Raw genomic sequence first — 15,000 nt, forward strand, 5'->3', positions numbered from 1 at the left:
TTAATGGCCACAGTCTTCACTATTTTAACTAAGATTTGTGCACCATTAGACCATTTTATTGACATTAGCAAGGGTCTGTGGAGGGCAGAAGATTAATGGCCACAGTCTTCACCATTTTAACTTCATTAGACCATTTTAACTGAGATTTGAGGGCAGAATTAGACCCATTTTTATGTGACCATTAGACCATTTTATTGACATTAGTCTGTGGAGGGCAGAAGATTAATGGCCACAGTCTTCACTATTTTCTTCACTATTTTAACTACAGCAAAATTTGCTTCACCATTAGACCATTAAAGATAGTCGCCCATAAATCTTGCATCTTCTCAGCCTACACTACCTAACATTTTTCTAATTATCTCAGAATTGGATAGGCCTACAAGAATGAGACTTTGTGAGGTTAGAGACACAAGAGTGAGCTATCTCTACCTCACTCACTTTCTCTCTATCTCTAACCACTCTCTCTAAAATGAGCAAAATTAAAGAGTCACTCATATTTTTTTTTTACAATTCTCAGCCTACACTACCTAACATTTTTCTAATTATCTCAGAATTGGATAGGCCTACAAGAATGAGACTTTGTGAGATTAAAGACACAAGAGTGAGCTATCTCTACCTCACTCACTTTCTCTCTATCTCTAACCACTCTCTCTAAAATGAGCAAAAATTAAAGAGTCACACATTTTTTTCAATTCTCAGCCTACACTACCTAACATTTTTCTAATTATCTCAGAATTGGATAGGCCTATAAGATTGAGACTTTGTGAGGTTAAAGACAAAAGAGTGAGCTATCTCTACCTCGCTCACTCTCGCTCTATCTCTCACCACTCTCTCTAAAATGAGCAAAATTAAAGAGAGTCACCCATATTTTTTTCAATTTTTCAGCCTACACTACCTAACATTTTTCTAATTATCTCAGAATTGGATAGGCCTACAAGAATGAGACTTTGTGAGATTAGAGACACAAGAGTGAGCTATCTCTACCTCACTCACTTTCTCTCTATCTCTAACCACTCTCTCTAAAATGAGCAAAAATTAAAGAGTCACCCATAAATTTTTCATCTTCTCAGCCTACACTACCTAACATTTTTCTAATTATCTCAGAATTGGATAGGCCTACAAGAATGAGACTTTGTGAGATTAGAGACACAAGAGTGAGCTATCTCTACCTCACTCACTCTCTCTATCTCTAACCACTCTCTCTAAAATGAGCAAAAATTAAAGAGAGTCACCCATATTTTTTTTCAATTTTTCAGCCTACACTACCTAACATTTTTCTAATTATCTCAGAATTGGATAGGCCTACAAGAATGAGACTTTGTGAGATTAGAGACACAAGAGTGAGCTATCTCTACCTCACTCACTTTCTCTCTATCTCTAACCACTCTCTCTAAAATGAGCAAAAATTAGAGTCACCTTTAAATTTATCATCTCAGCCTACACTACCTAACATTTTTCTAATTATCTCAGAATTGGATAGGCCTACAAGAATGAGACTTTGTGAGATTAGAGACACAAGAGTGAGCTATCTCTACCTCACTCACTTTCTCTCTATCTCTAACCACTCTCTCTAAAATGAGCAAAAATTAAAGAAAGTCACCCATAAATTTTTCATCTTCTCAGCCTACACTACCTAACATTTTTCTAATTATCTCAGAATTGGATAGGCCTACAAGAATGAGACTTTGTGAGATTAGAGACACAAGAGTGAGCTATCTCTACCTCACTCACTTTCTCTCTATCTCTAACCACTCTCTCTAAAATGAGCAAAAATTAAAGACAGTCACCCATAAATCTTGCATCTTCTCAGCCTACACTACCTAACATTTTTCTAATTATCTCAGAATTGGATAGGCCTACAAGAATGAGACTTTGTGAGGTTAGAGACAAAAGAGTGAGCTATCTCTACCTCACTCACTTTCTCTCTATCTCTCACCACTCTCTCTAAAATGAGCATCGAAAGTTTGTAGTTTTTCCTCCATATCTCCCTTCATGTTATGCCTCCACTTACCTCCACCTATACAGTCTTTCCTCCATGTTTCCTCCACCTTCTCTCCAATTTTGACTATCCTATCTCCCTTCCTTCATAGTCAAAATAGTCGATTTCTGAGATAGTCTAACTTCAAAACCCGATGATTTTTCTCAATTTTGCCGTCGAAAGTTTGTAGTCTTTCCTCCATATCTCCCTCCACATTATACCTCCACTTACCTCCACCTACACAGACTTTCCTCCATGTTTCCTCCACCTTTCCTCCAATTTTGACTATCCTATCTCCCTTCCTTCATAGTCAAAATAGTCGTTTTCTAAGATAGTCTCACATCATAACCTCCAAATGTTTGCAGTCTTTTCTTTCTACCACCACCACCACCACCACTACCACTACCACTACCACTACTACTACTACTACTACTACTACTACTACTCTTTCAGGTTGATGACTCCAGAACCCAACCAAAGACAAGGATTTTGGCCAAGGTTGGGCTCAAAGTTTTGATATTCTGGCAGAACACAATATCAGAGCAGGTAAGACTATCTTCAATCACTATTTTGACTATCAAGGGAGGGAGGTAGGATAGTGAAAATTGGAGAGAAGGTGGAGGAAACATGGAGAAAGGTCTGTGTAGGTGGAGGTAAATGGAGGTGTGACGTGGAGGGAGATATGGAGGAAAGATTGCAAACTTTCGGAGGTAAAAATGAGAAAAATTGTGGGGTTTTGGCGTTTGACTATTTTAGAAAACGACTATTTTAACTATCAAGGAAGGGAGGTAGGATAGTCAAAATTGGAGGAAGGTGGAAGAAACATGCAGGAATGTGTGTGTAGGTGGAGGAAAGTGGAGGTATAACCTGGAGGGAGATATGGAGGAAAGATTGCAGACTTTCGGAGATAAAAATGAAAAAAATTGTCGGGTTTTTGTGTTCAACTATTTTACAAAACGACTATTTTAACTATCAAGGAAGGGAGGTAGGATAGTGAAAAATTGGAGAGAAGGTGGAGGAAACATGGAGGAAGGTCTATGTAGGTGGAGGTAAGTGGAGGTAACTTGTGGAGGGAGATATGGAGGAAATACTGCAAACTTTCGGGGGTAAAAATGAGAAAAATTGTCGGGTTTTGCGTTCAACTATTTTACAAGAAGACTATTTTAACTATGAAGGAAGGGAGGTAGGATAGTCAAAATTGTAGGAGAGATGGAGGAAACATGGAAGAAAATCTGTATAGGAGGAGGAAAGTGGAGGTGTGACGTGGAGGGAGATATGGAGGAAAGATTACAAACTTTCGGAGGTAAAAATGAGAAAAATTGTCAGGTATTGGCGTTCAACTATTTTGCAAAAATACTATTTTAACTATCAAGGAAGGGAGGTAGGATAGTCAAAATTGGAGGAGAGATGGAGGAAACATGGAGGAAAATCTGTATAGGTGGAGGAAAGTGGAGGTGTAACGTGGAGGGAGATATGGAGGAAAGATTACAAACTTTCGGAGGTAAAAATGAGAAAAAATTGTGGGGTTTTGATGTGAAACTATCTTAGAAAACGACTATTTTAACTATCAAGGAAGGGAGGTAGGATAGTGAAAATTGGAGAGAAGGTGGAGGAAACATGGAGGAAGGTCTGTGTAGGTGGATGTAAATGGAGGTGTGACGTGGAGGGAGATATGGAGGAAAGATTACAAACTTTCGGAGGTAAAAATGAGAAAAATTGTCGGGTTTTGGCGTTCAACTATTTTACAAAAAGACTATTTTAACTATCAAGGAAGGGAGGTAGGATAGTCAAAATTGGAGGAGAGGTGGAGGAAACATGGAGGAAAATCTGTATAGGTGGAGGAAAGTGGAGGTGTGACGAGGAGGGAGATATGGAGGAAAGATTACAAACTTTCGGAGGTAAAAATGAGAAAAAATTGTGGGGTTTTGATGTGAAACTATCTTAGAAAATGACTATTTTAACTATGAAGGAAGGGAGGTAGGATAGTCAAAATTGGAGAGAAGGTGGAGGAAACATGGAGGAAAATCTGTATAGGTGGAGGAAAGTGAAGGTTTAAGGTGGAGGGAGATATGGAGGAAAGATTGCAAACTTTCAGAGGTAAAAATGAGAAAAATTGTCGGGTTTTGGCGTTCAACTATTTTACAAAAAGACTATTTTAACTATCAAGGAAGGGAGGTAGGATAGTCAAAATTGGAGGAGAGATGGAGGAAACATGGAGGAAAATCTGTATAGGTGGAGGAAAGTGGAGGTTTAAGGTGGAGGGAGATATGGAGGAAAGATTACAAACTTTCGGAGGTAAAAAATAGAAAAATTGTGGGGTTTTGATGTGAAACTATCTTAGAAAACGACTATTTTAACTATGAAGGAAGGGAGGTAGGATAGTCAAAAATTTTCAGCATACAGTATACACACACACACACACATACACACACACACAGACCTCCCATACAAACTGTTTCATACACATTTACATAGATACAAACATACATACATACGCACACCTCCATACAGTGCATTAATACAGTGTTGGATGTATGAATGTTGTGTATACATTAGGTGTATACCAACACTGTGTATCATTGCCTCATTCACCCTTATAGACAATAATCAAAACACTTGTTGATCTTTAAAGTAAAACTCATTTGAATTGATTTGTGTTCCTAGGTGTTACTCTCTCTCACACCCTCCACGTCACACCTCCACTTACCTCCACCTACACAGACCTTCCTCCATGTTTCCTCCACCTCTCCTCAAATTTTCACTATCCTACCTCCCTTCCTTCATAGTTAAAATAGTCGTTTTGTTAAATAGTCGAACGTCAAAACCTGACAATTTTTCTCATTTTTACCTCAAAAGTTTGCAATCTTTCCTCCATATCTCCCTCCACAAGTTACCTCCACTTACCTCCACCTGTGCAGTCTTTCCTCCATGTTTCCTCCACCTCTCCTCCATTTCTGACTATCCTACCTCCCTTCCTTCATAGTTAAAATAGTCGTTTTGTAAAATAGTCGAACATCAAAACTTGGCAATTTTTCTTATTTTTATATCCGAAAGTTTGCAATTTTTCCTCCATATCTCCCTCCATGTCACACCTCCACTTACCTCCACCTATACAGTGTTTCCTCCATGTTTCCTCCACCTCTCTTCCAATTCTGACTATCCCACCTCCCTTCCTTCATAGTTAAAATAGTCGTTTTGTAAAATAGTCGAACGTCAAAACCTGACAATTTTTCACATTTTTACCTCCATAAGTTTGCAATCTTTCCTCCATATCTCCCTCCACGTGACATCTCCACTTACCTCCACCTACACATACCTTCCTCCATGTTTCCTCCACCTCTCCTCCAATTCTGACTATCCCACCTCCCTTCCTTGATAGTCAAAATAGTCATTCTGCAGGAGTTGTGTTTGTATTAAGAGACAGTCATTGATAGTTGTACGCTGGATAGAAATGTCAAGAGATTTGACAAATATTATATACCTAACATTTTTCTAATTATCTCAGAATTGGATAGGCCTACAAGAGTGAGACTTTGTGAGGTTAGAGACACAAGAGTGAGCTATCTCTACCCCACTCACTTTCTCTCTATCTCTAACCACTCTCTTTAAAATGAGCAAAAACTAGAGTCAGTAGCAAGGTTTAAGAATTTGTGGGAAGTGAAATGTGTGTTTGTTTTAGTAGTGCATACTGGAGAGAGAGAGAGAGAGATGTTGATGAATGTTTGAGGTAGAGATAGCTCACTCTTGTGTCTTTAATCTCACAAAGTCTCATTCATGTAGGCCTATCCAATTCTGAGATAATTAGAAAAATGTTAGGTAGTGTAGGCTGAGAAGATGAAAAATTATGGATGATTTTCTTTAATTTTTGCTCATTTTAGAGAGAGTGGTGAGAGATAGAGAGAAAGTGAGTGAGGTAGAGATAGCTCACTCTTGTGTCTCTAATCTCACAAAGTCTCATTCTTGTAGGCCTATCCAATTCTGAGATAATTAGAAAAATGTTAGGTAGTGTAGGCTGAGAAGATGAAAAATTATGGATGACTTTCTTTAATTTTTGCTTGTTTTAGAGAGAGTGGTTAGAGATAGAGAGAAAGTGAGTGAGGTAGAGATAGCTCACTCTTGTGTCTTTAACCTCACAAAGTCTCATTCATGTAGGCCTATCCATTTTTGAGATAATTAGAAAAATGTTAGGTAGTGTAGGCTGAGAAGATGCAAGATTTATGGGCGACTATCTTTAATTTTTGCTTGTTTTAGAGAGTGGTTAGAGATAGAGAGAAAGTGAGTGAGGTAGAGATAGCTCACTCTTGTGTCTTTAATCTCACAAAGTCTCATTCTTGTAGGCCTATCCAATTCTGAGATAATTAGAAAAATGTTAGGTAGTGTAGGCTGAGAAGATGAAAAATTATGGATGATTTTCTTTAATTTTTGCTCATTTTAGAGAGAGTGGTGAGAGATAGAGAGAAAGTGAGTGAGGTAGAGATAGCTCACTCTTGTGTCTTAAACCTCAGAAAGTCTCATTCTTGTAGGCCTATCCAATTCTGAGATAATTAGAAAAATGTTAGGTAGTGTAGGCTGAGAAGATGCAAGATTTATGGTGACTATCTTTAATTTTTGCTTGTTTTAGAGAGAGTGGTTAGAGATAGAGAAAGTGAGTGAGGTAGAGATAGCTCACTCTTGTGTCTTTAATCTCACAAAGTCTCATTCCTGTAGGCCTATCCAATTCTGAGATAATTAGAAAAATGTTAGGTAGTGTAGGCTGAGAAGATGAAAAATTATGGGTGACTTTCTTTAATTTTTGCTCATTTTAGAGAGAGTGGTGAGAGATAGAGAGAAAGTGAATGAGGTAGAGATAGCTCACTCTTGTGTCTTTAATCTCACAAAGTCTCATTCTTGTAGGCCTATCCAATTCTGAGATAATTAGAAAAATGTTAGTTAGTGTAGGCTGAAATAATGACAATTTTTCACAATTTTACCTCCGAATGTTTGCAATCTTTCCTCCATATCTCCCTCCACTTTATACCTCCACTTACCTCCACCTACACAGACTTTCCTCCATGTTTCCTCCACCTCTCCACCAATTTTGACTATCCTACCTCCCTCCTATCATAGTTAAAATAGTAAATTGTTTCATAGTTTTGGTTGATGACTGACAAATAGTGCTTCAATATAGGCTTGTAATAATAATAATAATAATAATAATTCCTTTTTTTTCCAGAATTGTCAATAAATTAATGAAAAATTCTGAAAAAAAACGAAATAAAGTGAAAATTGATCGAAATTGAACGAAATAAAGTGAAAATTGAACGAAAAAAGTGGAAATTGAACGAAAAAAAGTGGAAATTGAACGAAAAAAGTGGAAATTGAACGAAATTTAACGAAAAAAGTGAAAATTGAACGAAATTTAACGAAAAAAGTGAAATTGAACGAAATTGAACGAAAAAAAGTGAAAATTGAACGAAACTGTGAAAATTGAACGAAATTTAACGAAAAAAAAGTGAAAATTGAACGAAATTGAACGAAAAAAAAAAGTGAAAATTGAACGAAATTAAGTGAAAATTGAACGAAATTAAACGAAAAAAAGTGGAAGTTGAACGAAATTGAACGAAAAAAAACGAAAATTTAACGAAAAAAATGAAAATTGAACGAAATTAAGTGAAAATTGAACGAAAAAAACGAAATTAAGTGAAAAAATGAACGAAAAAGAATAGAAAACGGAAAATTCTGAACGAAAAATTTAGAAAACGGAGAAACGAATAGAAAACGGAGATAAATTAATAGAAAACGGAGAAACGAATAGAAAACGGGAAAATAACAACAGAAAACGGAGAAACTAATAGAAAACGGGAAAATAATGAATAGAAAACGGATAAACTAATAGAAAACGGGAAAATAATGAATAGAAAACGGGAAAATAACAACAGAAAACGGAGAAACTAATAGAAAACGGGAAAATAATGAATAGAAAACGGAGAAACTAATAGAAAACGGGAAAATAACAACAGAAAACGGGAAAATAACTAATAGAAAACGGAGATAAATTAATAGAAAACGGAGAAACTAATAGAAAACGGGAAAATAATGAATAGAAAACGGAGAAACTAATAGAAAACGGGAAAATAATGAACAGAAAACGGAAAAACGAATAGAAAACCCAGATAACTGAAAAGAAAACGGAGAAACTAATAGAAAACGGAGAAACTAATAGAAAACGGGAAAATAATGAATAGAAAACGGAAAAACGAATAGAAAACGGGAAAATAACAACAGAAAACGGAGAAACTAATAGAAAACGGGAAATGATGAACAGAAAACGGATAACTGCATAGAAAACGGACAATTGCATAGAAAACGGAGAACAACCACCACCATGGAAGCACCACCACCACCACCACCACCACCACCACTACTACCACCACTACCACCACTACCACCACCACCACCACCTACCTTCCTAACACCTATAACCACCACCACCACCACCACCACCACCATTGACCAACCGAGCATAGAAAACGGAGCTTCCTGTTTTCTATGCGGCAAAGAAAACGGGATGCGAGAATATAAGACAAATTTCCAGCTTCCTTTGTGTTCTGTAGGCCTACTGGAGGTGTTAGGAGCGGGGTTGGGAGTAGGCCTAACCACGGACAGTGAAGTTATAGGCCTATGCGTGACGTGTGGTGAAGTTATATACAATCTTGACGAGTGTTACTATAACTTATATAGGCTTAGGCTCAATATTACAGGCCTATTCTACAATAATAATAGGCCTAAGATGACCCTACGGCTTATTCCTAGGCCTACTGCCACTGCCACTGCCACTCCTGCTACTACTGCTATAACTTTTGATGATTTAGCTGCGACTAGATCGAAGAGAGGCAAGACTCGAAGGAAATCTGCTGCTACTTCTACTTCTACTACTACTACTACTACTACTACTGCTACTACTGCTACTACTACCACTGCTACTGTTAAGAAGAAAGGTGGCAGGCCTAGGAAGCCTTATGCGTGCAGTGTTTGCCGAAGAAAGTTCCTAACTCAGAGATCTCTCCACGTTCATAACTTCAAAGATCATCATGCTACTACTACTACTGCTGCTACTGCTCCTGCTGCTACTCCAGGTGGTGGTGGTGGTGGTGCATACACGCACGTACACAGTGTTCCTAACTCACAAACACACGTACACAGTGTTCCTAACTCACAAACACACGCACACAGTGTTCCTAACGCGGAGATCCACACTCAGAACCTTCCTAACACTCAAATACACACTCAGAACCTTCCTAACACTCAAATACACACGCAAAACCTTCCTAACACTCAAATACACACACAAAACCTTCCTAACACACACACACTGACACCAAACCTTCCTAACACACACACACTGACACAAAACCTTCCTAACACACACACACTGACACAAAACCTTCCTAACACACACACACACACTCAAAACCCTCCTAACACACACACACTGACACAAAACCCTCCTAACACACACACACTGACACCAAACCTTCCTAACACAAACACACTGACACAGAACCTTCCTAACACACACCACGTTCCTAACTCACACACCACCATCAAATCAGAAGACAACGAGGCGACCACAGCTGCCACTGCAACAGAAAACGGGCGTCAACCACTGCTACTTCCGCAGTTACGAAGGATTCAGCCGAAACCACAAACCATAACATCGCAAAGAGAGGATGGAACAGTTATAGTGGTTGTCAATAGTAGTAGTAGCAGTAGTAGTGCTGTTATTAGCCTCACTCCTAACTATCCGGTCAAAATGCACGCACACACGCACGCAAACGCACACACGCACACGCACGCACGCACACACGACGAGAAATTGAAGAAAACGCATTCTTTACCCGCGCATAGAAAACGAGGGCAGAAAAACGTTCCTAACTGCACTCAATTTGCGTGCAGAGGTCAGAAAAACAGTCCTAACGCCTCACAATTTGCGTGCAAGATTTGCGAGGTGAATTTTCCCACGCGGAGGGAGCTGTACGCGCACAAACGCACGCACACGCACGCGCACGCAAAATACACGTGTCCGGAATGTTTGAGTGCGTTTTCCTTCAAGTACGAACTCAAAAACACACGCAAACACACATTGCGTGCACTCAGAAGGGCGTGCATGAATTTGAGTGCAGTTTGTGTGGCCTGCACGTGGCCTCGCGTGCTGCACTCAAAATACACGTGCACAGGTACCACGCACGCACGCACGCAAACTCCCACGCAAACTCGCACGCAAACTCGCACGCAAACACGCACGCAAACACGCACGCAAATGACACGCCCAAGTATTTGTGTGCGTACTGCGGGCACCTCTCACGCACACACAAGGCCTTCCTCACGCACTCACGCACGCACGAACATGAATCGCACGCAAAAAGTGAAAAAATAGCGAATTTAGACGAAGAAGTCAATTTGAGTGCAAAGTCACGCAAAATTGAGTGCGGGGAGTGTCATAAGGAGATGCTGGTGACCTCCCTACGCACGCACACGCACAGGATGCACGGAGAGGCCAAATTTGCGTGCGTTTATTGTAAAGAGAAATTTTGCGTGCGATCTGATCTTATGAGACATACAAATTCTATGCACGTGTCTCACAATGCCTATAAATGCCAGGAAATTGCGTGCAGCGAGGCATTCCCTACCAGTGATGGCCTCAGGTAAGTTAGGAACGTGGTAGTTATAGTAGTAGTAGTAGTAGTAGTAGTAGTAGTAGTAGTAGTAGTAGTAGTAGGAATGTTAGATAATGTAGGCTGAGAAGATGAAAAATTATGGGTGACTTTCTTTAATTTTTGCTTGTTTTAGAGAGAGTGGTTAGAGATAGAGAGAAAGTGAGTGAGGTAGAGATAGCTCACTCTTGTGTCTTTAATCCCACAAAGTCTCATTCTTGTAGGCCTATCCAATTCTGAGATAATTAGAAAAATGTTAGGTAGTGTAGGCTGAGAAGATGAAAAATTATGGGTGACTGTCTTAAATTTTTGCTCGTTTTAGAGAGAGTGGTTAGAGATAGAGAGAAAGTGAGTGAGGTAGAGATAGCTCACTCTTGTGTCTCTAATCTCACAAAGTCTCATTCTTGTAGGCCTATCCAATTCTGAGATAATTAGAAAAATGTTAGGTAGTGTAGGCTGAGAAGATGAAAAATTATGGGTGACTTTCTTTAATTTTTGCTCGTTTTAGAGAGAGTGGTTAGAGATAGAGAGAAAGTGAGTGAGGTAGAGATAGCTCACTCTTGTGTCTCTAATCTCACAAAGTCTCATTCTTGTAGGCCTATCCAATTCTGAGATAATTAGAAAAATGTTAGGTCGTGTAGGCTGAGAAGATGAAAAATTATGGGTGACTTTCTTTAATTTTTGCTCGTTTTAGAGAGAGTGGTTAGAGATAGAGAGAAAGTGAGTGAGGTAGAGATAGCTCACTCTTGTGTCTTTAATCTCACAAAGTCTCATTCTTGTAGGCCTATCCAATTCTGAGATAATTAGAAAAATGTTAGGTCGTGTAGGCTGAGAAGATGAAAAATTATGGGTGACTTTCTTTAATTTTTGCTTGTTTTAGAGAGAGTGGTTAGAGATAGAGAGAAAGTGAGTGAGATAGAGATAGCTCACTCTTGTGTCTTTAATCCCACAAAGTCTCATTCTTGTAGGCCTATCCATTTTTGAGATAATTAGAAAAATGTTAGGTCGTGTAGGCTGAGATGAAAAATTATGGGTGACTTTCTTTAATTTTTGCTTGTTTTAGAGAGAGTGGTTAGAGATAAAGAGAAAGTGAGTGAGGTAGAGATAGCTCACTCTTGTGTCTTTAATCCCACAAAGTCTCATTCTTGTAGGCCTATCCAATTCTGAGATAATTAGAAAAATGTTAGGTCGTGTAGGCTGAGAAGATGAAAAATTATGGGTGACTATCTTTAATTTTTGCTCATTTTAGAGAGAATGGTTAGAGATAGAGAGAAAGTGAGTGAGATAGAGATAGCTCACTCTTGTGTCTTTAATCCCACAAAGTCTCATTCTTGTAGGCCTATCCAATTCTGAGATAATTAGAAAAATGTTAGGTAGTGTAGGCTGAAAAATTGTAAAAAATATATTAAAAATAGTTATTTTTTATGATAATTGCTAATATATTTATAATTTTCTCTCTCTCTCCTTCTCCTCCTCCTCCTCCTCCTCCTCCTCCTCCCCCTGTGTAGGTACCACTTCAATAAGACGCACTCCTTAGAGACACACGCATGTACGTTTTGCTCGAAGGCGTATAAGTGGAAGGGCGAATTACGTACACACATTCAGCGCGTACATGGCAGTCCTGTACGCTTTTCGTGCTCTGTGTGCGCCAAAACTTACACAGAGAGGCGCAAGCTGCTTCAACATTACTCCCTCAAACACAGCGATCAGGTGGGTATACTATTTTGACCATTTGACTATCACAGAAGGGAGGTGGGATAGTCAGATTTGGTGGAGAGGTGGAGGGAACATGTGGCTAGGTCTGTGTAGGTGGAGGTAAGTGGAGCGGGTTTGTGGAGGGAGATATGGAGGAAAGTTTGCGGGTATATGGAGGTAAAAATGTGAAAAGTTTGCTATGTTTTGGTGTTTGACCGTTTTAGAAAGTGACTATTTGACTATCAAGGAAGGGAGGTGGGATAGTCAGATTTGGTGGAGAGGTGGAGGGAAGATGTGGCTAGGTCTGTGTAGGTGGAGGTAAGTGGAGCGGGTTTGTGGAGGGAGATATGGAGGAAAGTTTGCGGGTATATGGAGGTAAAAATGTGAAAAGTTTGCTATGTTTTGGTGTTTGACCGTTTTAGAAAGTGACTATTTGACTATCACAGAAGGGAGGTGGGATAGTCAGGTTTGGTGGAGGGGTGGAGGGAAGATGTGGCTAGGTCTGTGTAGGTGGAGGTAAGTGGAGCGGGTATGTGGAGGGAGATATGGAGGAAAGTTTGCGGGTATCTGGAGATAAAAATGTGAAAAATTGTCTGGTTTTGATGTTTGACTATTTTAGAAAACGACTATTTTGACAATGAAGGAAGGAGCTAGGATAGTCAAACTTGGAGGGAAGGTGGAGGGAACATGGAGGAAGGCCTATATAGGTGGAGGTAAGTGGAGGTACCATGTGGAGTGAGATATAGAGAAAAAACCACAATCATTTCAAACAACAAAACCCCAAAACATCTGGAAATTTGCACGAGACACACTGACAAAATCTCCCATAATTCCACACACAGGAGGAGGAGAAAGATGGGGATGGTGGCGTAGGCAACCCCGAAGACCCAGCTACCACCACCACCACCGCCACCACCCCAGACGAAGCCGTTACCGAGAAATTTGAAGAAACGTCGATCATTGCCATCCCTCTCTACCCAAATACGGACCAAGCTATTTTGAACGAACCAATGGGAACAGAACAGGATTTGAACGGACCAATGGCGAGCGAGATTTATCTAGTACCGGATTTAACGGTCCCTATCCACGAGGAGCAGGTGTCTACAAGCTAGTTATAGTAGTAGTAGTAGTAGTAGTAGTAGTAGTGGTGGTGTAATTATTAATAATATTTCTAATGAAGTGTTAGTCTTATTAACCATTATTAGTAGTAGTGGTGTATTTGTGGGTGTTGCAGGTGTTGTCTGGTGTTGTGCTTTGGAGGGAAGGTGGAGGAAAGGTGGAGGAAGGTCTGTGCAGGTGGAGGTAAGTGGAGGTAACTTGTGGAGGGAGATATGGAGGAAAGATTGTGGACTTTTGGAGGTAAAAATGAGAAAAATTGTCTGGTTTTGATGTGAGACTATCTTAGAAAACGACTATTTTAACTATGAAGGAAGGGAGGTAGGATAGTCAGGCTTGGTGGAGAGGTGGAGGAAAGATGGAGGAAGGTCTGTGCAGGTGGAGGTAAGTGGAGGTAATTTGTGGAGGGAGATATGGAGGAAAGATTGTGGGTTTTGGAAGGAGAAATGAGAAAAATTGTTGCTTTGATGAGACTATCTTAGAAAACGACTATTTTAACTATCATAGGAGTGTGGTAGGATAGTCAAGCTTGGTGGAGAGGTGGAGGAAACATGGAGGAAGGTCTGTAGGTGGAGGTAAGTGGAGGTAACTTGTGGAGGGAGATATGGAGGAAAGACTGCAAACTCTTTCTGGAAACCCAAAATATAAACAAACCCATGAAATAACAAAGTCACCCTTAAAAAACCCTCAATTTTCTCTAACAATAAAAGAAATCCAGCCAATCAGCGAGCGAGTTTACCATGACGTCACACGAAGGTAACCAATAGAGCACACCCCCACCTTAGTCAGTGCCCCGTCAGCCATGGAAGGGGGAGGACGTGCGCTGGTGTCTGTGGAGGGAGGTAATGGCTTAATGGCGTTTTTTAATGGTTGAAGTGGTTTTGTGAAGGTGAATTATTAATGGAGGGATTTATTGCAGGATTTATCAGGCGCCATTAATCGCTGGTGTAATTGTATGTAATTCTAGAGGTGTAACTATTGAATTGTATGTAATTGGTTAGCACGTGGTGGTGGTGGTGGTGGTTCAAATCATACATACATACAGACAGACAGACAGTAGTAGTAGTAGTAGTAGTAGTAGTTACTTGTCTTACTACTACTACTACTACTTAAAATTTGCTTGTTTCTCTCTCTCTCTCTCTCTCTCTCTTCTTCTTCTTCTTCTTCTTCTTCTTCTTCTTCTTCTTCTTCTTCTTCTCCTCCTCCTCCTGTTTGTTCTAATTATAATGTGTGTGTGTGTGTGTGTGTGTCAAAAGGTCTCTCTCTCTCTCTCTCTCTCTCTCTCTCTCTCTCTCTCTCTCTCTCTCTCTCTCTTGACAGATGGTGAGAGAGAGAGAGAGAGAGAGAGAGAGAGAGAGAATTATTATTATTATTATTTTTATCATTATTATTACTATTACTACTACTACTACTACTACTACTACTACTACTACTACTACTACTACTACTACTACTACTACTACTACTACTACTACTACTACTACCACCACCACCACTATCCTACCACCACCACCACCA

General features: G+C 39.7%; 1 protein-coding gene across 2 annotated transcripts in view; it reads left to right on the plus strand.

Annotated features, from left to right (window-relative positions):
• The window catches only part of LOC123505888 (zinc finger protein 84-like), a 15,451-nt gene extending 1,906 nt beyond the window's left edge, over positions 1–13,545 (plus strand). Inside the window, exons 2-4 of one of the 2 annotated variants that reach the window (XR_006675286.1) lie at positions 2,432–2,524; positions 12,180–12,381; positions 13,209–13,545. Coding sequence is in view for 1 of the 2 variants with exons in the window: in XM_045257721.1 (XP_045113656.1) it covers positions 10,046–10,662; positions 12,180–12,381; positions 13,209–13,478 (1,089 nt within the window). In the remaining variant the exon portion in view is untranslated. Of the gene's footprint in view, positions 1–2,431; positions 2,525–8,197; positions 10,663–12,179; positions 12,382–13,208 lie in introns of those variants that run through there. The other variant, XM_045257721.1, reaches the window with a different exon arrangement.
• The last annotated feature ends 1,455 nt before the right edge of the window (positions 13,546–15,000 follow it).

The sequence above is a fragment of the Portunus trituberculatus genome, chromosome 2, assembly GCF_017591435.1.
Source record: "Portunus trituberculatus isolate SZX2019 chromosome 2, ASM1759143v1, whole genome shotgun sequence".
NCBI lineage: Eukaryota > Metazoa > Arthropoda > Malacostraca > Decapoda > Portunidae > Portunus > Portunus trituberculatus.